A 23,556-nucleotide genomic window follows, 5' to 3' on the forward strand; every position below is an offset into this window, starting at 1 on the left:
TCTATGGTATCTGTGGTGCAAAGATGTCTGTGTTTCTCTATCACACGCGTTAAACGTTCAACAATTCAACATGCGTCCCACGAAATATGTCTATGTTGGCATCGCTACCTATTGACCTTTGTAACACAGTGTTGCGTCTTCTTGAACAATGGAACACAACTGTTAATATTACGACGAGCTTAGCTTTTCAGTTAATCTCTCACATAGATGGTACCGAGATTCTAGGTAACAATTCCACATAATTGTTTAATATTAAACAATTATGCCTGCGTGTGTATATTCTGCGCAGTTGGAAGTTTCAGACAAATCTCATGTTGATATTTCTGTGAAACATGACGTGACATCATAATGAGACGAATGGAAAATTTCTTTGAGGTAAAATTGTTGACTCAACTTGTTTGTCTCTCTCGACTCTTTTCGAAGGAACACTAAAGAAATGTGCATAAGAAATATAGTACCAGGGAACAGAAAGCATCACACAGAACTGCTTGTGTCTTCTACAACAAATAAAATTTGTTCTAAAACCATGTACGATGTCACATCTTGAGATAAATGAGTTGTATTTATGCTATTTAACGACATTATTTCAACTACATGTTCTATAGCGTTAAATGAAATGGAAATTCGAAAATTAAACTGAAGAGTAGGCAAAGTTCTAAAAGGAGGAAATTCTGATCTGTCTAAAGGTATGATCGTGGTATTAGCATGAGGAAAATCAAGAGAATCATCGGTCTAAAATGTTATCACTTCACCAACTTGTTCTATATACTGGGTCTTCGTTGATATAATTGACAGTTCTTTGGTTGGTAGAGAAATTTCGTGTTCTTCACAACGAATATTTGCCACATGGTCACATAAACCCACAACCAGACCATGTGATGAATGGGTGTGCTCCAGTTCACATATTTGATAAAAAAATTTGCCTTGATGCCTTTCAGCCTACATCTCTTTTTTTATAAGTACGATCTTCTCAACCAAAATTTTGTGTGCATTTATCGTTCATAAAATCATCGCGTGATGGAATGTGTAGTTTTATCAAATTCCTTGCCGTCTATTGAAACAAAGCTGACGCAGAGTGCATATATGTCTAGCACATTATGGTACTTATTTAAGTGGATTGTCAACAGTAATTAACGAAATAGGCTTACAATAACATAATGTTACATATGCATGTATTCTTTAATAAACAACTTAAGCAATAACCTTACTAATTCGAAGGACAGGCGTTCAAATCTACGTTTATGATCCTAAAATGATCTGTGATGACTTATCTACATTAAAACTGCGCAGAAGAGCCATTCTCAAATTTGGTGACTAGATCGTTTCATGGATAACACAGACAAGTAGTCACACAAAAAACTTTAAAGCACAGCGACAACTATATACGTACCACCTGCTTTAACATTCAATAATTCTGAAATCACAACAGTGTATTTAGGTGTTTCATACGACCGTCATAAAAACAACGATAATTTCCCTGAACGTTATTAACCAAATTATCTTTGTAGCGGTGACGTGATGTAGTTTCGTTAGGTAAGCACTGAATTTTTAAATACCTATTAGAAGCGCTTCGTGCTTCAACGGGTAGGCTTAATAATTCATAAATATAAATGTCCCTTTCACGACAACATTATGAAAATTAAAGTCCCTTTTTCGATACTCGACCAAGTTCCAAATCAGAAAAATGGCGAAGGTTGTGTATCAGGATTATCGCGCATTTTTAGTGCTAATCAGTGCAATGAATACGGGGTATAAGTGCAAAGAACAGGACAGAAACCTAAGCAACTTGAGGGTGGAGATAATTATTATTATATTATAAAGATTATTCTCAGTATCTCCAAGCGAATTTCGAGACAGAACTTTCTAGTAAGCCACGACCGCCAACTTCTAAAATCGTACCAACTCAGAATTCATGGTCATAACCACAACATAGTAGTTAAATAACATGTGTCAGGGGCACGTCGTTTAGCCAGTGAATTCTTGAACTGATGTGATTTTTGTAGGTAACGATGCATTCGCCACATTCTCTCAAAATATGGGCTCACGTTGATTCTACAAACGCACTTACAGCCAGCCTTTGAGACATGGCGTGTGTGTGTGTGTATGAGTCAGACTATGAATTCAGTCGACATTCTTTCTATATTCAGTGGCATCTGGTTAGGAAACCCTTACTGTAAATATTTATGACGAATCAAACAAAGTGACTTTCTTATCTGGCTATGTTCAAGGTAATGGAGGTGTTAATATACCGCATGCACATTGGCCTTAAACCCTTCGTTATCGTTTTCTGTTACACAGACAGGACTCAAGTCAGGCGGAACATTTGTTTGTTACCTTCAAATGTTTAAACGACGCCACGCATACCGAGCAGATATCCGATATAATTCTGGTTATACAACAAAACAGAAGTACAGGTTTATAGTTTAGATGCGTCATGTTTGTGTTAAAATTCAGTATATATTTATTATTTCAGTCTATACACAAACTTAGTTTTTAAAATGTTGTTGTTAAAATTAAAATTTAGCGCTTTTCATCGTTATTTCGATGTTACATTTCAGCGCATTATTATTTTTTTTACGACATGTTTCGATGCTATTGCATCATCCTCAGGTTTTTTATTATTATTTTCATCTTAATAGCATCGAAACATGTCGTAAAAAATAATAATAATGCGCTGAAATGTAACATCGAAATAACGATGAAAAGCGCTAAATTTTAATTTTAACAACAACATTTTAAAAACTAAGTTTGTGTATAGACTGAAATAATAAATATATACAGAAGTACAGGTGTCTCTTAACTATACATCCGAAGTTAAATATTTGTTATGGACGAAGAGCTGTCTTCTAGAATGTTACACTGTTTGTCTGGCAGATACCGACTGACGTTTCAGAGGAGCATAGTGCTCGCAACATCAGGGCAGTAAGCTCCTATAAAACGTCGGCGGTCAGTATCTACTAGACGACGCAGTATAACATTCGAGAAGACACTCATCTTCCTACTCGTCGCCTTGTGAACCTCAAATCTTACGAAGCATTGCATATTCAGGTATGGAAATAGACACAGAACAATTATGCACACAACCAACGCTGAAACAGTGGTGATCCAGCAGCTAGATCGTGATAGATTCTATAACAAATGAAAGAGACACAGTTAGTTCATGCCCGCAGTTGCACATTTTGTAAGTGTTCGATATCACAAATTCAAGGGCTGTTAGGCAGTGCTGTCTTCAACTAATGGAGATATGACGTGTGGTGGGTCGACTGTGTCCTTAAAATTCCCTTGATACTTCACCGACACAATACAGACGTTTTTTAAGTGCCCAAACATTCAAGGTAAAGGTCTTAGGTGCATTTGCCATATTTACACTGCAGATGCTCGCAAACACTTTGCAGACAATAAGATTTGAGGTTCGTACGGCGGTGGAGATGTTGATATTGGCTTCATGGTATATTGCTGAGGAAACGTGACAAATTTATCACAAACTTTGACCATAGAGCAAGTTTCAGGTGTTGTAGGTGCAGTCCGAAGTCTGAAACGTCGAGAGTCGAGTATAACAAAATGCTACTACAAGATTCAACAGATTAAAGCTGCATTTCTCTGCTTGTGATTGAAGAGGGAGATCCGTACACAAAGGTCTAGTAGCTGTGGATCGTAAGAGGGCGTACTAAGGTTCATTTCCTTACGAGGTTACTTTTTTCCATTTCATAATTCACAGAATACACTAGACTATAGTAATGGTTATAAAACATAAATCCTGTGTCTGAGACAAGACCTAAATTGCTGCTTCTATCTGATTTTGGGTCACGCTATCCGGAATAATATATAACCGGTAAGGACTAAAAGTCGTGATGTATTCCGAAAGTTCCGGGTTCGTAACTCGGCACGGAGACTGGCTATACTGATTTAAGTTGCTTATAAGTATACCAAAAGTCCCTCCAACCAAATGCCGGGACAATGCCTCAATTAATTCGTTCGTGTATGTGGTTGGATATGCAACATAACTTAGAAAAAAAAATGCTTAAATAAAAATTTCAAATCTTAATGTGTTAAAGTTATACACAGTCGACTGTCTCTTAACCCACTCTCCGGTATAACCGCCTTTTATTTCTGGGAATCTCAAAATTCCCGTTATGATAAAAAAAACTATTAACAGACATAAAATGTATTTTATTACATTTTATTCATTTGACGTTTCTGCAAGTGAAGGACATAATTTAGGTTTGGGTTAGGTTTTCGATCAACATAACCCACCACTAGATTCCCTTGACGCCAGTTAATAGAAACCCACTGCATATATGTTATATTTATAACTTTTTTATGGCGGATCCTTCTCGAGAAAAATCACAAATATTTAATTTTGAATTTCATGTAAGTATTAGTTATATTGTGCTAATACAAACCAAAATTAAATTTTCCTGGTAACTTCCGGAGTAGACCCAAAAACACTGAACTGAAAAGGAGTCCGTTAAGCAGGCGGTAGTGGAAGGGAATTTGGAATTTCACAACCTGTCTTCTGCAATCAACAAACAACTGCTATACGTGACTACATGTAAGGGCCCTAGGCACACACACGTGCTTGTTTGTGGGCAACGTATCCTTTGACCTTCTGTGATGGAAACTCAGCTTGATCGGGAAAAGTAAATTCAAAATCGTTGCTGTAGGGTGCTTTCATATGCTGTACCATGCGAATCAAATCTCACTGACAACACACAGGCGAGTTTATTCGAAATACTATTTTGTTAAATGAATGGGCTACTGGTTTATTTAATGGTTTTTTTAAAAACTGTAAGCAAATGACAAATGATATTATTAGTACTTAGGTACTGTGATCTGTCTCTTAACAGGGTTTCGAACCGCGTACCTCACCAATACGAAGAAAATACCAAACACTACACAAAACCATTTATCTAGTTCATGATCAAGTAATTCTTGATTACCCTAAAATAAGATAATTGCCAGATAACATGTAATTTAAATATGTGTTTATGGAAGATCAACTATAAATTACTGAGAAAAACAAAGTAGATCCAATAAATTTTAACACCTTATGCATTAGGAGGCGCCATTTACTTGTGAATTTTATTGTAAATGATTATGACGGATTATTATTGTTAAAAAGGATCTAAACGTGGTCCAAAAGCGAGCTACTGTAGTCACACTTTCGAACAGAACAGAAGCTCTTCGATTACTAAAATATTATCTACTATGCCTGTTTAATTAAGTACCTGTATTACAGCATCGATAAATCCGATGCTTAGTTAAATAAATAAATAAATACAGAACTAAATATTTGAACATGACACAAATATAGACAAAAAAATCCACAACAAAACTATATATAATAAATAATTGAAAATGTTTCAGAATGTACCTGAATTCAAAGCTAACGAATTTAAATGAAATTTATCACGAAATTAAGTGTAAAATAAATTCCGTAAGTGATTGTTATTTAGATTTCTGTCTTCTGGGTTATTGCGCTGATGACGGAGGCAGTATGACCTCTGAAACGTTGGTTAACATCGACCAGACTACACAGCGCAACAACCCAGAAGACAGAAATCTTCATATTCACCGCTGTGAGAACCTCAAGTCTTACAGATTGTTATTTAGTTCGCAAATATATAAATATAATATAATATAATATAACAATGTTGCCAGCTCTTCTATATGCGTAAGAAACGAGAGGAAGTAACTCAGATTACAAGTGCGTTAAAGAAGTACTGAGGAATATAATTCGTCCTGAGGAAGATGAAGAGAGGAGAAACTGATGTAAATTAACGAAAAACTTCATGATTTTTACGGGACACCTAACACTCTTAGGAAAGTGAAATGTTAGTCTAGACACGTGACTAAAGTGGGTAAGACAAGGAATGCAGGCAGAATTTTGGTTCGAAAATCTCTTGGAAAATGTGAAGTTGGAAGACCGAGAAATTTTAATCAGTTAGTGACATATTTCTCAATTGAAAATACAGTGTTTTGTTCTTAGATAAATACTTTCGAAACGTACAATATATTTATCATATTTACGACAAAGAAAACTGCTCATCACAAATTTCCTACCGCAATCTGAAGTTTGTGGCATAACACAGGAGCAGCTTCGTTTCCATGACAATCATACAGGCCTAAGTATGCTCAAGTACTTCTCAAGCAACGAAGATTCTTACTTAACCTTGGCGGTTTCGAAGTCTTGTGCGAGAAAGTCTCTTCTATTTGTGTGACGTTTCGCAGTCTATATAAGTGACGCCGAGCTTTCAGAAGTCACAAGGCGCAAGAATCTCAAGCTGTCAACAGTAACAATGAAGAAGACGGCTATCCTTCTGACCCTGCTGCACATCACCGTCGGAGCCAACCTACGTGAGTTGCCTGTCTTCGTTTCTCGCAACAAATTACATCCATTACGAAAAGATAATTTCCGTATTCGAGCAGCCATTACTCATAAAACAAAACAAAGAGTTAATTAATATTTTTCTTGGGTTATTTAATTCTTAACCGCTCACTGGTAACCACATAACGATCAACAACTGTGTATTTGGTTCACAGAGTGCATTTATGTGATTCTAGCTATTCTCAGAATAAACAGAAACAATTTCCTTAAACAGCAAGAACCAGTTTGTCTTTGTAATGGAGAAGTGTTGTGTTTTCTTTGAGGTACGTACTAAATTCTTAAATATTATTTAGACTAGCTCCGGCCTCAAAGCGTTAACGATGTTTTCAGATAATACGACAAATGGTATCGAGTAATAGGGTAACTAATGAAAACTTAATAATTAAAGTTGTGGATGGAAGCAATCAATTGCATAATTTAAGGTACAATCTTGGCATTTGCCTGGAGGGACTGAGGGAAACCACGGAAAAACTCGATCAGAAAACTGGCGGTGTCAGGGCTAACATTTGAACCCAGGATCTCCAAAACTTGAATCTGGGGTTCTAAAAACTCGAACGAGACGTATGATTACAAAAAAAAGGTAACTGCGCTTTGAAGTAAACTTCTTTAAACTCTTCATTTATGACGTTGGTAGTTCACTGGTCTTGATTTTCATTTCTTAGGACAGGCCTGCTAATCTGTTGTTTATGCAGCTAATTTGCAGGACAGATTCTACACTTCATACAGTCAACAAGTGAAGACCTTGGAGCAACAGAGGCCTAACCCACATTTTATTAACTTCGGAAAAAATTGAGACAAAATTAAAGCTCTAATTCCACATTGTAAGATTCTGAAGACGCAAATTTTGGAACAAAGTGACAGATAGCCTAGTTAGATTATATTTTTTATCATTAAACAGTTTTAAACTTTGTAGGAAATACTACTGGTGGTCCCAGGTATTGTTATATTGTTGAAGAACTAATCAACAACTGAGATACCAGCAGTTAAAACATCATTTTGGCATTCTTTAGATACATACAGATATCGAAAAATATTTTTTAAAAAAATTACAAAATGTATTGGCATTATTATCTGCACTTTTCTAACATATCTTTATCATGAGTCAGTTTTGAAACATTTGATAATAAAAGGTTATTTGAACGTCATATGATAAAATAATTCAAACTGTAGTGGAATTCTTCCGACAACTATGAATACATCTTGGTCAGGATGGCTGACCGCGGACAGTAGTCGATTCCGGGCGAGTATTGAGAAATTCGTTCTGAGTATGAGGAAGGGTAGGATGATGTTAATTCACTCAAATTTCCTCCAAGTTGTCTGAGTTTTGTAACAAATGTTTCACAGTGCGGTAACACGACAAGCGATTGGTAAATATGCGAATAATACGAGACTAAAATACCGTCCCAATAAACCTTAGTTATGAAAATGAAAGTCTTGTTATGACATCACAAACTTAATTTGCACAAACATTCAAAATATTACAGAACCAGCATCGAAGTTAATATTAAATCCTCCCCTCCCCAACCACTTATAAATCTTGCAACAACACTTTCACTATATTTCAGTACATCATGTAGTTAACAACGCATCTTAAGCAAATTCTTTGCTTTTCACAGCTGACCAATTCAAGCTATGCCACGTGACAGAACCCGAAACAAGCAGCTGTTTGAAGGTTGCTGTGCAGGACGCTTTGCAAAGGATTGGTACAACAGGTTGGTACACCTGAATTCCTTATTATTATTATCTTATTTATTTCTCTTATAACAACAATATTTAGTCATCAAAACTTTAACAGGTCTACTGTAGGAAGTTTGGAAATCTTCAAATTCTAAGCCAATCACACTCTGTATTACGTTGGTTCTACGTGTGGAGAGTTGGTACAAAATACTTTTTTTAAAAGAAAAAAAATGCTAGTCTTGCCAGCTTAATCCAATATCTTTATCCACTTGTCCTCCGTGATTTATGAAATCCTCTACTGCTTCCTAATGTTGCCCGGGGCATGAGATCGTTCTACATAAATTTCCCCGAAGTGCACAGAAACTTGACAGGCCAAATGTAGCATTGGACGGATTCAATGACAGTTTACGTTAAAATTCTATTTCTTTAGGAATTCCATCCTTGAATTTGGGGCCGCTTGAACCCATGTTTGTTAAGGAGGTCAAGGTAGATCAAGGGGGCCGTGGTCCAGTCTCAGTGAAGCTGCAATTCACCAATCTCAAGATCTATGGCATCCCAGAATCGAGCGTCACGAAATTCGCGTGAGTTCATATATGTATTGTCTCCTCCTATAGAAGGCACTTGGGCACAAGTCAATTTACGAAGCTGCTTCATTACATGCAGCGAATACAGAGAATATACAAAGGCAGACATCGCTGCCATGAAGTAGTCCAGTGAATATGTTGATGCCGTTGGCATGTTCTTCCTGTAATGATGAAGCCATGCCTGTTTCATTAACATGGTTAGAATTAGAATAGCGTTCAAAATCAACCTAACAGGCGGTTATGGGTTGACGCTCTCTGACTGCCAGATAATTATTTTCCCTAGCCTAAACGTGAACATTTAAAATCTGTTTTTTCAACTAGGGACACATGATAAGTTACATTAACCGTTGCAGAATTCCTCTATAAGTATAACACCCGAGAATGTGGTTGAAATAAATCTGAATATACTTCTAAACATAAAAAGATTTTACACCCTTAAATTATAAGTTACTCAAAATGTTACTTCACATGTGTTATGTTCAGATCACATTCTAGATCATGGACGTTACGTCACTGAGTGATCTTCCTCACATTATACCACTTTGTTTTTGTTTTTTTCTGTATCAGACTGAACAACTATGAGATGAAGGCGGAATCGTTGACGCCCGAATTCAAGTTCGAAGCCGACTACGTCATGGACGGACAGGTTCTTGTGTTGCCTATCAAAGGGAAAGGCAGATGTGTCATATCACTGGGTAAGTCAGCGATTCATCGCTGTTTTTTTAATTAATTAATTCCCTGGTGTCCTGCATCACGAAGGCGATCACAATTCCGCCCAGCGGCCAAGACAGATTTTATTAACGACGCTTTAAGTAGCTCAGACTATAGGGCGTCAAACAGGATTAATTAAAATTAATTGGAAAAGAAATGGAAGGTATGCGACGTGGTCTGATTTAAGGTACTGTCCTTGCATTGGCTGGACGGACTTACGAAAACCATAACAAACCTTTGCAGGCACAACAGATCTGCAGGACAAGATTTGAAACCGGAACCTACCGCAGAGTGCTAGAATCAAAGAAAATTCTGCCCCACTGCCATTTAGTCCAAACACGAACGTCACTAAACTCACTCAGCCAACGCCTGAACTATGGCAAGGCCAAATAGTGTTCGCCGACAACCCAAGATTCGTTCTCCTGTTTCATTACAGACTCGCTGACCACGATCCATGACATCAGGGGTAAACCCGTGACCCGAGGGGGAGAGACGTATTTAGATCTTGAAAAGTACATAATCAACATGAGCACCAAGAAACTGCATCTTAGTTTCAAGAACCTCTTCAACGGGGACAAGGCCCTGGGTAAGTCACACAAAGTGGATGCTAGAAATATCCACCACCTTCCCGAAGAAATTTGTTACCAGTCAGTGCATTCTTGTCTTATTTAACAATTCCTTGTCAGGATACACGTTCCTAAATGTTTCACAGACGGCAGCAAACGATTTCGAAGCGAACTAACGTTCCAGAAGGAACACATGTTCTGCTCGTGAATACGAAAGCAAAACAGAACACTTCGTGTTTCTCGTTTAAGTGTGTTGGCCGTTCTAATAAGCTTAACACAAAAATTGACTCATTCTATAGAAAGACCAGAGGAACAAATATTATCCTTCTTTCGAGATATATGGAGACTGAACCAGAAAGAAACCATTTGCATAAACCGAAGTCATATAATTGGACATACTGAAAGCAAACCAATGTTTTGTCTACAGGTGACACGATGAACACATTCTTGAACGAGAATTGGGAGGTTATATTCACCGAACTCAGGCCGGCGTTGGAGAGAGCCTTCGGAAATGTGTTCCTCGAGTATTCCAGAAACATCTTCAATAATGTTCCCTTTAATAATATTTTCCTGCCATAAAATCTACCACAAACTAATAAAATATGCCTGTTTATATGTTCACACATCTTACCTAAAAGCAGCTACATTAATTAGTAAATACTTATCAGTCCTCTCAGACTAGACTCGTAGCAGGTCCTGCAAATTAACTCAAGGCCAACTTCATTTAACAGAAATATTATAGTTACCTCATTATCTACGAGATGGCGACACGATACATTAAACACAGGTACGGTATCCCCATCCACTCGTGATCTTAGATTTCTAGAAAAGGATCCATGTTCTTCGTTTTTAATTTAGCCGAAAAAAGGTCATCTAAGCAATGGTTTTCAAAATATGCTTACTTCAGACGCGTTTTACAACAACGCTTCAGATATTACTTTCAAAAGATTTGGATTATGTATATTATTTTGAGGATGTCATAAATTATAAATTCACAAGAATGCATCGCGTTATGTATATTTTCTTAAATTACCTTCAATGTTTCGAGATGATAACTAAAATATTAATATCGTCTGATTTCAATTATCCGAAAGAAGCAATCCGTATTCTGGAAACATTTTATTGCCTTGTAAATATCATAACCTAATAAAATAGATGACTTAGGCGCATATAACGCCAAGGAATAATATTTGTGCTATAAAAATACTGAAAACGAAGCAGCAAAGCCAGAGACCACAAAGATTTTTATAGAATATAAACGTTATCGTTTCACACACCACTTGCAAATTATATTAATATCAGCTGTTCAAAAAATGTTTGTTACTGTTGCAGTAAGGAATTTCTTATACAAATGTCTCGGCGTGCCGTTCAATTCCATATCTATGTCTCGAGAGTCACAGTTACCCATCTTTAACAGCACCGGCATCAAAATACATAATATATTACCAGCACGTTTAGTATTTAACAGGCGTGTCATCTTTAGATACACCAAAAAACTTAGTCTACTGGATCAACTGCTATATTAGCCCTTTTTGAAGGACTGGATCTTTTCACTGTGATGAAAAAATGTAAGAGAAATAATACAACCTTCCACTTTCATTTATTTACAGCTGCGATTAAAAAGAAAATGGAGTTGGAAACTTACTAAATTCTTTACGGCTGTCTAGAAAACATTGTTACTTGCTTGTTGACGTTATCAAAGAAAATAAATGATTCTGTTATGGAACTTCTGGATGTTCTTCTTATCGTACTGAGTGAATGGACATTTCTTGTCTGTACCTGCCTCAAAATTGTATTTCCCCTCTTCCCCTTCGTATCCCTCTAGATAAGCAGCCTAGGTTAACATGCTTCTATTTCCTGTTTACATCCACCGGGTATTTCTGTAACAATTCGTACATACAGAGATCTGCACAACTACATTTATGTACTTCAACATCTATTTTTGTATAAAAGAACATCGGTACACAACCATCTTGTGTATGATTAGATGTAAAAAATCGGCTAATTTTTAAACGTTTATTTTAACACTTAGGTTATGTCTGACTTTAATTCTATTTATAAACGATTTTATGAAAAAAAAATCGAAAGACGTAAAGGATAGTTATTCGGACCCTCGGTCCCCAGGCGTCACGTGTATCTAACGCTTTATTTTTTTTTTTCCCCAGTGTGAAAACTTCGACTTACTTCATTAAATTGAGAAGCGATAAACTTGTATCACACTGAATTTCCTTCTATGTCATTAACATTTATTTACATCCTGTCATTTTACAATGTAGAAACTAGACACTTGAAGCAATGAAACGGGGAACAATATGCAACAACTTGGGAATATAAATGTTCATATTTTATCGCATTATGATATTTGCATCTATCGTTGAAGCAAATGAGTTGCAGTTGATAATGAGTCTGATTCAGTAACGTTATGGTTGCATCACCCAACGTGTTTAACACAGGGTGTTCATTTTCTGTCTCCTGAATGTGTGCCGTGGGCAGGGCGGAATTATTGACGCATAGCGATCGATGATAAAAGAAATACTGTAGCATTTGGTTACCAAAATATTCTTTCGGCATTTTTTTTAACAGAAGTTACTGACAGAACTTTAGAAGCGTCCTTTGAGAAATGAATTAACATATTGATTTTCCTTCATTGCTAACATGCTTATTTTCTCAATTCCATTCGTTGCATTGGCAGTTCTCTGAAAATTTTTAGCATAAATGAGCACCAAATTAGTAAAGTAACTCAACATGTCTCAAGCTACTGAAACTGTAACTAACCACTACTTCTTATTGTGCTGTAATATATGTTTATTGGGAGTTTACATTAATGAGTATCATTACTGAGAGCTGCATAATTCCAGATATCCCGTGGGAATTCCAGCTTTCCAGTAATGATAAAAAATAAATTAATTTGTACTCGAAATTTCGCGTATTTACGTAAGTCTGATGAAACGCGGAGAAAATGATAAGTACGAATTTCATTCCCACTTTCAAGCCAGGGTAAAATGATGCGGTAAATTTCTTGAAGATAGGTCGGATTACTCTACAATGTTGGGAATTATTCAGACGTTGATTTGTACATTTCCGCTGAGGATATAATTTCCACTTCTTCATTAATATAACCCAACAGTGCCATTAACCTTGGATACGTTTTTACATGTAAACTGTATTCATTAAACATGAAGTGTGTATTTATCATCTTAATCAGCTTAATGACAAATAAAATGTTACGAATAGCATGCGGACACTTAACAAACACTGCTACAAAATGAACACACCCTTAAAAGTACAACGAGATGCAGTCGGCGATCCTTTCTTCGTTACACACTTCGTAAGAAGACACAGAACAGCTTGGTACAACGTTTCTAATACATTACTTGTTACATATGTGTTTAACATATTACATTTTCTCTTAATTTTGAAACTCAAAATTATATTTCGATTTACAACATAATTTGTGTTACTGGAAAACAGATACACTACGACTATTCTGATTACAACAGATGCACTCAACAATGGAGCGTTGGTCAGGTCGTGTTGCCGTGGTAACGGGAGCCAGTGCTGGGATAGGAGCGGCCATCGCCCATGAACTCGTCAAGAAAGGGCTCAAAGTGGTCGGACTGGCGCGCAGAGTGGAGAAGGTTGAGGTAAACATTCTTGCTTCCAAATCACGAATCATTTTCTATTTTTTGAGTTACGACTCTCAGAGAAAAACGTGCATAAAATTAAACATAAAATTGGAAACGTTACTGCCCACCTACAAGATCACACTGCACTGCAACCTACGTAACACTTCAACCTGAAGATAGAGGCGACACGTTCCTTCCAAACGTTGCTCACACAGCGTCACAAACTAGAAATCCAGAATTTTCTTGTAGGCGGTTAACATCGTTTTGGAGGAACCTACAGCTTCCACTTTTGTTACTTCGATCCTAAATATAGATGCGATATTTTCCTCTGTCACAACACGATGGTATCTGCCTACAAGTCCACACGGCGTTACAGCCCAGAAGAGCAACATAAACACAACCACCACCGTGAGAAGCTAAAATCTCATTAAAATAAGAACTTTGCTATCTTTACGAGAAATGTATGGTTTATTATCCTTGGTGGATTATTAAGTGGTGTCAGATGTTGCTGTAAATAAAGCCTGTAATCACCAAAATCGGTCAGATGTCATACTTGGCGACTGCGCTAAAGGTATGTTTTGTTTTGTCTGAATACAATAGTTACCATGTTTCAGGAACTGTCCAGCTCTCTCAAGTCAGAAAAAGGTAAAATGTACGCGGTTAAATGTGACGTCACTAAGGAGTCCCATGTTACGCTGGCCTTCAAATGGGTTAAGGAAAATCTAGGTGGTGTTGACATCCTCGTCAATAATGCTGGTGTAGCAATTGACAGCTCTCTTATTGGTAAGTCACTATAGTAACAATGTAGTTGGTCTGTATGATTGCTTTATTCCGTTGAGTTAACACGAAACCTTATCTGTGATATAATTATAAACTGAACATATCATGTAAGACTTGAGGTTCTCACAGCGGTGAATATGAAGATTTCTGTCTTCTGGGTTGTTGCGCTGTGTAGTCTGGTCGATGTTAACCAACGTTTCAGAGGCAGTATGACCTCTGAAACGTTGGTTAACATCGACCAGACTACACAGCGCAACAACCCAGAAGACAGAAATCTTCATACTCTGATGATGGAGGCAGTATGACCCCTAAAACGTTGGTTAACATCGACCAGACTACACAGCGTAACAACCCAGAAGACAGAAATCTTGAACATATCATTTTAACCAACTCAGGAGTTACCTACGATTCAAAGTTCTATCAAGAACGTGTAACAACTTTAAGCAAATAGAACTTACTGGTAATACACGGTCCATGTTTAGAAAGTTAAATACAGTAACTCTCTGTTCTAACAGACCACTATTAAATAATGACAGAACCCAATCTCACATACGTAAATACAATACGTAAAATAGACGCGTGCAGCTACGTCAGGTGGGTTCAAGAGACACGCGTTTTCAATTTTTTCTCCCCAGATGGCTCAACAGAGGATCTGAAGAAAATGCTGGATTTAAATATCTTAGCTCTGAGTGTGTGCACCAAAGAAGCGCTCAAGTCCATGAAGGAGAGAGGAGTGGACGACGGACACATCATCAACATCAACAGGTCAGTGAGGCTAAGAAACACAGACTTGATGGATGCAAAAATGTTAATAATCTGATAGCGGCTGTGTAGTTTAATATACCTATATCATTTTAAAAGGAAATTCTGAATTGTGAAATCACTTAAAAAATCCTCTGTTTCATGATGCTAGTTAACAAAGACCTTCAGTGCCAGCTGGAGGTTTTGAAGAAAGTAAAGTACGAAAAATTACTCTTATTTACCACCCGGTAACTAATGTTTCTGTTCTTCGCTCAGCGTTGCTGGTCATATACCTCCGCAGGATTACTTTTGTATGTACGCTGCGACAAAACACGCGATCACAATCCTCACCGAGGGTCTCCGCCGAGAACTGGTTGCGCGGGACTCAAACATACGTGTCACCGTAAGTATAATCCTGAATGGGTAGACACTTTTGTCTTGTGAAAACCGTAACTTATTTCCGTGTGTGCGATTCTGAAGCAAAGCACTGCTCTTGCAGAGTATCAGTCCTGGGTTGGTGAAGACGGATTTGCCTCCGAAAGTGGTACTGCAAGTATCCCCTTACTTGAACCCTGAAGATATAGCCGGCAGTGTTGTGTACGTTTTGGATACACCACCGCATGTCCAGGCAAGTATACATTCACCCCTATTCAGAATCTACAAAACAAGTGTCAATTGTATTTCTGACTCGATATTAACGTCAATCTGATTTGAAAAAGTAACAATAATTTTTCTACAATTATGATTTCAAAGTTGGTAATGAATTCTGTAATGCTGCATTCATAAACTGGTTATTGTGTTGATTTTAATGAACTCTTTTACAGATTCACGAGCTCACAATTCTGCCGGTGAGACAACGTCTCTGAATTTTGCCTACAGCTGTACGCTTTAGTTCAACCGCTTAAGACGAAAACGCGTAATTTGAAGATCACCTTCCATTAACCCAACATTAAAAATGGTGGTTGCTTCATTGAGAGAATATTCTTCATTAGAAAAATTAGTGTTCCGGTACTTTTTAGAGTATTTGCAAGTGAAAGCGTCCATGACAGAATGTCCTTTCTTTCGAGACTACAAACTAGATCACTTATTCAGTGTGCTAACTAGGCTACGGATTGAATGTCTGGATTCGATTATCGATAGGAATCTTTGTGTTCGTTACCATATCCAGACCGACTTTACTCAACCTCCTATCCAGTGGATATCTGAGATAATGTTTCTGGGGTCTGGATAAGGAAAACTAGAATGATATATGACGTATTACCTTACGTTTAGGTACTAACTGTTTCTTACTTCACAAAATTCAAGGGGACAAAAGGCACTACCAGTGTTTTACAATTTTATGGGTGGAAAAATTCACACAACATTACAATATTCATACATTATGATTGAATTTTAAATATATATGCACTTAAAATCTTTTGTGTCTAAAATTTATTTTATAAAAATACATAGTTCCCTTTTTTAACAATCGCAAATTTCAAGATACATCAGAAATATATCTGAAGATGTCTGTCTTCTGGAGTTGTAGCGCCGCGTAGTCTGGTAGAAGTTTACCAATGTTTCAGAGGTCCTTGCTGCCTCCATTATCAGGGATAATTGCCCTTCTACCAGACTAAAAGTCCCCGCAACCCAGAAGATATCCATCTTCGTACTCACTGCAGTGAAAACCTCAAATCCTACTTAGAAGCACGTCTTTTAAAATCCTTCCTATTTCCAATGCTTAAATAAATTATGCACATAACATTTTCAGAACAGTAATTTAAATAACTAATTAATTACTACTTAAGTAAATCTTAAACATGCTGATCTGCTTACAAAGTATGCAAGATAGCACATGACCACTCGGACGTATTTCTAAAATGCAATAGATTATATAATCGGTATAAGAAACAGAACAATTACAAACCTGTACCGATAATTTATGCACGCTGTGGAAGAATGTAACGAGACAACAGTTACATCACATTTACAGCTATTTACATTGATACAGTGTATATAAGACAAGCTTATTTCCTTTATGCATAAGCAAGAAAGCTAAATTATAAGTGGTTACAGTAATTTCAAGCTAAAGTTGTTCCAAACTGCTAAACATGTTCTGCAAAAGACTGGAAGTGAGTCCTACAACGGACCAGCTATTCAAAGCTTACAAGAAAGTAAAGTGTAACAACATGCAAAATAAACTTTGTGCTTTGAGAATCTTCCATGAAAACATATAAATAAGTTCCATGAATTCTTAAAATTGCGCACTACATGATGATGAATGGAAAAGTCAGATCCGGACAATTTACAGAAAGACGGTTGACTCCACAGCTACAGAAAAACCACGCCCCTCTCACTTCCCTTGTTCAGAAAATCCTAATAAAATCTGGTGTCGTTGTTTAATTATAAAACAGATGGACAGACACATCTACACGATTTCACTTCCTGCTGTCTTTGAAAAGGATGACCACGCATTTACAGGAGAATCGCGAATGAAGTGAAGTCGTCACCGTTAGAACCTGAAATCGTACGAAGATTAGGCTATATTCTTATTCTCGTCTCACCGCGATGACACGCAGTTTCTGAGGGACACACCCCATCATACGTATATAAGTCAGAACTGTCGAGTCACGATTGCACTTGGTTGTGAAAGTGACTAGCCCCTTGATGCTATAGGCATACTTACAATACACACCAATGGATCTCCGACGGACGAATGAACAGCCTCAATGGAGAAGAATACTTAAGAAACTGATAGTCTCTCAGCAAACCTCAACTGGACTCCATTCTAAGTCAGTCCATTCCAACCCACAACATCATGCCCTATTTTAAGAAACATTTTAATATTATCCTCAAGTCTATGCTTAGGTAGTCGAAATCCGAGATCCTGTACGGTATTTTGCAAACTGACAGGGGTTCGATTCCTGGCAGGACAGGCGACTAATTTAGTTCGTTCTTGGCATTCGTTTGTGACCCTCGTGAACAGACAGGAAGTTGTGCAAATGATTTTATTGTCAAAATAGTTAAATAAAGACGAAATAAAATCACCAGTCTACGGTGAAGCGTGCGCCGCGACTCCATGTTCGTTCAGTAATATTTACGAATGCCGCGTTATTAAAAATCGGTGGATAAAGGAAACGAACAAAATTGCGTTAAGGAATGGATAACGGATACAGAATCGACGTATAACGAGAGATTTCTGTCCCTGTACCAAGTAAAACACTGCAGTTGTGACAATTAACAGACTCGACAGCAGAAATACTGACATACGTATACAAACATCTACAGACAAGCTGATGACAAGTGTTATAACGCCATGGTTCGGAATTCGGATACTAGTTTGACAAAGCGGATTCTACGACATGGCTTCAGGGAGATAGAACTTTAAGAGACACAGAGAACGTCTAATGTTACGACATAGGTCACATGATTTACCAGAATTACTCAGCAACATTTCAGAGCAGTCGTGTTACGTCTGCAAAACGATGTTTTGAAGAATGTTACAAATTATACGGTTTGAAACCCTGTTTAAACAACCAGCCGTTTTTTTCATCGAGAACATGACTTGCTAGTTAACAAGGTTAGTACTGAATCTGACAACAGCAACTGGACTTTAAATTTAACGTGCATCTCGTCTTCGAGGTGTGTTATATAAAACTACCAAGTGATATCACACGAGCAGTTGAGAGCAGACCATCTATCACGCCACATCAACTGCACAGTTTTGTGCGTGTTCAATTCTGTTATCTTCGTAAGTGTGACTGAAGTGATATTAGTGTACATTATACTTGAATCACCTAAGACCTTACACTACAGGTAATACAGTTTTGTCGGTGGTTGAAGTTCGGTTCGAATTTGGGCCCAACAGAGCTCTCAGACCCAACGTTTTCGCGACATTGAACGTCTATCCCGAAAAAAACTTGGAACAAATCATCACATCTTAGACACAGCGTCTTATTATGAATGTCGTCTCTGTATTGCGATACAGAAACACAGTAGTTGGTAGAATGTCTTTAAATTAATATTTTACTCACAGGTGGCTTTCAGGCTAAATGTTTAACACCTGATATTCCAGGGAAATTCAAAGGCCATTCTGTGTAGTTCATGCGTGGTTTTCCTCGTTATGTCTAGAATCATACACTACAGTACAATACAACGGCCACACTGCGAAACCTTGAAGTTATATCTGGTAAACATTAAATACGGTAAAATATAACTCGACCCTGATTCGTTATAACGCTCCTTGTTACTGAGCCACTTCGTCTATAAAATAATGAACAGCTATCGATTTCGTGATTTGGCGCTACTGTACGGAGGTCACAAAGTTTTACCCTTGAGACCGTCGGCGAGATTCAGGATCTCGTTTTAACACAAGCCTAAATACATAGAACCAGTTACAAAGACGCATGTAATTCAGAATGGAAATTATAAACACAATATTCAATAATTACCACGAACATCTTTAGCCTAAGTGAATAGACTGAGGTACTTGAAACAAAGTGGGCCGTAGAAATTCTGCTCACAATTCGATTGTGTTCTATAAATGTTACTATAGGAAGTGAACATATGCTTCCAGGGTACATAATAAAATATGGAGCGATGGTCAGGCCGAGTTGCCGTGGTGACAGGAGCAAGCAGTGGCATTGGAGCAGCCATTGCAGAGGAACTCGTAAAAAAGGGGCTCAAAGTCGTCGGACTGGCCAGAAGACAAGAGCGAATTCAGGTAAAGATTTTATAATCGCTTGCGAGGCCTACATCAAATTTTTCATATAAATGCAAAGTCATGTGATCTCTCCCTCATCTTCGACTCTGTCAATGAACCAGTGGGAGAAATTTGTGTCTCAGGGTTATTACTACAAAGTATAATCTAAGTTTAAAACAGTAATGTTATCTGTTAATAAAAGCTGGCAGCTCAGTTATTTCACCAAAATTAGCTCTACTATTTATTTAATAACCTGGACCGTAACCCATGTATTTTTGTCTAAATTAAAAGGTTGGGTAACCTACGGATTAATCGTTGTGGCTTATTTGTGGACGAGGAAAGACAGACCCTAATATGATAATTAACCAACAAATTCAATTCGGTGGAGATTCTAACAGTAGAGGTGGCTCATTCGGTCATTAGACATTTTAGCTTCCGAGATAACATCTAGCCCCCATTCTAATAAGTGTCACATTATTCCGCCAGTAGATATTTTAGATTCACCTCAATAACACAAGAATTTGAAACTGAAATCCAGCAAGGGCCTTTGAAGAACAAAGTACCTATTGTCGGAAACGGTGATGGTCTTCTTGTTTCAGGAACTGTCCAAATCTCTTAAGTCGGCGAAAGGCAAATTGTACGCGGTTAAATGTGACGTCAGCAAGGAATCTGATGTTCAGGGCGCCTTTAAGTGGGTCAAGGACAACCTCGGAGGCGTGGACATCCTCGTAAATAACGCTGCTGTAGCCTACGATACTTCTCTTATAAGTAAGTGCTCATAATGACTGTCAGATTTCTTATTTCTTCCTTCTTTACTGTTAAACTGAAGACAAATTACACAACCGAATTCTTGAGCGTTTATACTTTATTTGTCTTATAGATGGATCAACAGAAGAAATGAAGAAAATGTTGGACCTGAACGTTCTGGGTCTCAGTGTGTGCACCAAAGAAGCGCTCCGGTCCATGAAGGAGAGGGGAGTGGACGACGGACACATCATCCACATCAACAGGTTACCGATTTTTAAATACAAATACTTTTATTTGTAACTTTCACAATTTAAATAGTGACTCAGCCTTTAATTCAAAAAATCAAGCAAAGTGCATCATGAAGCCAGCTAGTCATCGGACGGGAATTCTGGAAACTGAAGCACCTTTTCGTACTTCATGCTATCCTTGGCTTGCACAGAACAAAAGGTACGTCTGTATTGTATTTTATATGGCAGTTTTGTATCTCTGAATCTATTATGTGATAATAACAGCTACTGATATCTATCTTGATACACGAATCCCCTTGCCGATTGTTTGCTTTCGTAAATCAGTTTGATTTCTTAGTTCATGCATAGTAGGCGTGTAACTTCATTTTGATTTTGTACCCGTAGTGTTGCTGGTCACGTGCCTCCAATAGAAGGGTACGCCATATACTCTTCAACAAAGCACGCCGTCACAGCGCTGACTGAGGGACTTCGTCGTGAACTGGTGAAGCAGAACTCAAAAATAAGGGTCACTGTGAGTTTACCACTGAATGGATGCAAATTAGTTACATGGCAGAAGTTTGCCTTATATACTGAACTGCCCTAATTTCGAATGTTGCAGAGTCTGAGTCCTGGGCTCGTGAAGACAGAAATGCCCCCCCAAGCCTACCTGGACGCCTGCCCTTACTTGAACGCCGAAGATATCGCTGACGGCGTTTTGTATGTTTTGGGTACTCCACCTCATGTTCAGGTACGTCGAGGGTTTAAAGTATTCTTTATCGACTAAAGGATCAACCATACGTACTATGTTATGGAAATAAAAGAATAACTTTTCAGATACGTAAATTTCCATCTTCAGGACCGATAATTCAGTCAACGCTCAGGCAGTGATAACCATTATAGCTTTTGGTTTGTACATTTTACAGCGCTATATCAATTACTGTTGAATTAGTCGAATGTTTATGAGCAAATTAAAGCCGAAGATGCAGGGAGCTACTTTAAGATAAAATTCTGAAATTAATCTGAAGTGACTGATGAGAAATATGTGAAACGTAAGGAGAATAACCTCCAGCCCGAGGTTCGTACCCAGTATCTCCCGACTCACTTCTCCAGTAACTCGCTCGATTCCAGTGTCATTTTTGAGGAAGCAGTATTCGCATGGTAGTTAAACTAATTTGTTACATGTTACTACAGGAGGGAGTTCAATTACAATGATAAAGTAAATGAAAATTATTATCGTTTCGTGTCACCTGATCACGAAGGAAATCAGGACAGGCATAAGGAGGAATTCCATGATTTCTAAGCCTTCACTCGTAATGAAGTTGGGTTATCCATCCAGGTTCACACTCCACCCTCTTTAGTCCAGATATACACTGGGACCGAACACGTTGGTTCAAGGCCAACATTCTGATTTGTATTCAGGACGAACCAGATTTGAATATGAGCTAGAGCTCAACTATCACTCTAAAGATTTCAGTGGTTTTACTCATTCATTCCACACATAAAACGCCCTTGAACAAGGCACAAAAATTCATTTCTCAATCGTAACTAATTCATCACACATGGGCCACGTGTCACCTGATCCGACACGAAATAACACTTGCAGTTGTTACAGTGTTGTTAAATAATCCACGAACCGAACCACTGATTAGATTCTTGGGTTAGCCCCACAGCCGGTGTGGCTGTGGTGGAGAAGACGGGAATTTGCCTCTGCCGGGAATCGAACTGAGCTATTCCGGCTGGAACACTGCATTGATATTACAATTTAAAACACATTACCCTATTTCAACAATGCTAATGCAAACCACGTGATTATTTACAATATTATCTTTTGTTACAGGTACACGAACTGACTATAATACCAGTCGGACAAAATCTTTGAATTACACCGCACAAATTTGCTGCGTGAGAATACACCTGTGCTGAACAGTCTGACGTAATTAATTTAGATATTGCAATAACAGCTGACTTTCTAATTTAAAACAATTATGAGAAGCCGTTTTCTGACAATAGGAATACGCTTTATCCAGAATATATGCATATTGAAGTGTCTATTAAGAAATGCACAATTTGTGGAAACTTGTAAGTAATCGTGGAACAAAAATATACAGAATGTTGTAGTAATAAAGAAAAAAAAATACTAAATGGTGTTCATTTGACTTATCTTCCTGACGCCCGATGAACGTAATCATTTCTAAACAATAACGATTTTCACTTCGAAGTCCCGTTCAAAATTGATATAAATATTTTCATTTATTTGTGCTGAATGTAAAATATGCGCTTCCCGAATAAAGCCTCTGGAATTCCCCTAAGCTAGATATAATTTCCCAGGAACAATAAGGAGGCACATTTGTCAAGTGTCCTTACTTCAGAACCACGTCGCAGTCTGTTCATTAATTCAGTCACACTCTAGTCAAGCTTATTTACTTTATGCATAAGCAAGTAAGCTAAATTATAAGTGGTTACAGTAATTTCAATCTAAAGTTGTTCCAAACTGCTAAACATGTTCTGCAAAAGAGTGGAAGTGAGTCCTACAACGGACCAGCTATTCAACGTTTACAAGAAAGTCAAGTGTAACAACATGCAAAATAAACTTTGTGCTTTGAGAATCTTCCATGAAAACATATAAATAAGTTCCATGAATTCTTAAAATTGCGCACTACATGAAGATGAATGGATACAGGAAAATCGCGAATGAAGTGAAGTCGTCACCGTTAGAACCTGAAATCGTACGAAGATTAGGCTATATTCTTATTCTCGTCTCACCGCGATGACACGCAGTTTCTGAGGGACACACCCCATCATACGTCTATAAGTCAGAACTGTCGAGT

The 23,556-nt window shown here is 37.7% G+C and overlaps 4 protein-coding genes across 6 annotated transcripts in view; 3 read left to right on the forward strand and 1 right to left on the reverse strand.

Annotated features, from left to right (window-relative positions):
- Positions 1 to 23,556, reverse strand: part of LOC110834645 (uncharacterized) — a 97,091-nt gene that overhangs the window by 16,648 nt on the left and 56,887 nt on the right. The window lies entirely within an intron of this gene.
- Positions 6,208 to 11,652, forward strand: LOC110834655 (protein takeout-like). Its single transcript, XM_022074052.2, has 6 exons — positions 6,208 to 6,357; positions 8,005 to 8,100; positions 8,496 to 8,646; positions 9,217 to 9,344; positions 9,797 to 9,946; positions 10,354 to 11,652. The coding sequence occupies exons 1-6, from the start codon at positions 6,300 to 6,302 to the stop codon at positions 10,503 to 10,505; spliced, it is 735 nt and encodes a 244-aa protein (XP_021929744.1). The 5' UTR covers positions 6,208 to 6,299; the 3' UTR covers positions 10,506 to 11,652.
- Positions 13,140 to 16,491, forward strand: LOC110834654 (farnesol dehydrogenase). The gene is made up of 7 exons (XM_022074050.2): positions 13,140 to 13,277; positions 13,427 to 13,570; positions 14,167 to 14,335; positions 14,968 to 15,097; positions 15,350 to 15,476; positions 15,573 to 15,701; positions 15,898 to 16,491. Exons 2-7 carry the CDS (start codon positions 13,427 to 13,429, stop codon positions 15,937 to 15,939), a joined length of 741 nt encoding a protein of 246 aa, XP_021929742.1. The 5' UTR covers positions 13,140 to 13,277; the 3' UTR covers positions 15,940 to 16,491.
- Positions 18,505 to 22,870, forward strand: LOC147872473 (farnesol dehydrogenase-like). Of its 3 annotated transcripts, none has more exons than XM_087356549.1 (7): positions 18,505 to 18,632; positions 19,629 to 19,775; positions 20,354 to 20,522; positions 20,635 to 20,764; positions 21,134 to 21,260; positions 21,348 to 21,476; positions 22,566 to 22,870. In XM_087356549.1, exons 2-7 carry the CDS (start codon positions 19,644 to 19,646, stop codon positions 22,605 to 22,607), a joined length of 729 nt encoding a protein of 242 aa, XP_087212675.1. In that variant the 5' UTR covers positions 18,505 to 18,632; positions 19,629 to 19,643; the 3' UTR covers positions 22,608 to 22,870. The 3 variants fall into 3 exon arrangements, with proteins under 3 accessions (XP_087212675.1, XP_087212673.1, XP_087212674.1); XM_087356547.1 differs by lacking the exon at positions 18,505 to 18,632 and adding an exon at positions 18,649 to 18,803; XM_087356548.1 differs by lacking the exon at positions 18,505 to 18,632 and adding an exon at positions 18,685 to 18,868.

The sequence above is a fragment of the Zootermopsis nevadensis genome, unplaced genomic scaffold (genome assembly GCF_977971745.1).
Source record: "Zootermopsis nevadensis isolate Lab colony 2312 unplaced genomic scaffold, Znev_1.0 Znev_ptg000027l, whole genome shotgun sequence".
Classification (NCBI taxonomy): Eukaryota; Metazoa; Arthropoda; class Insecta; order Blattodea; family Termopsidae; genus Zootermopsis; species Zootermopsis nevadensis.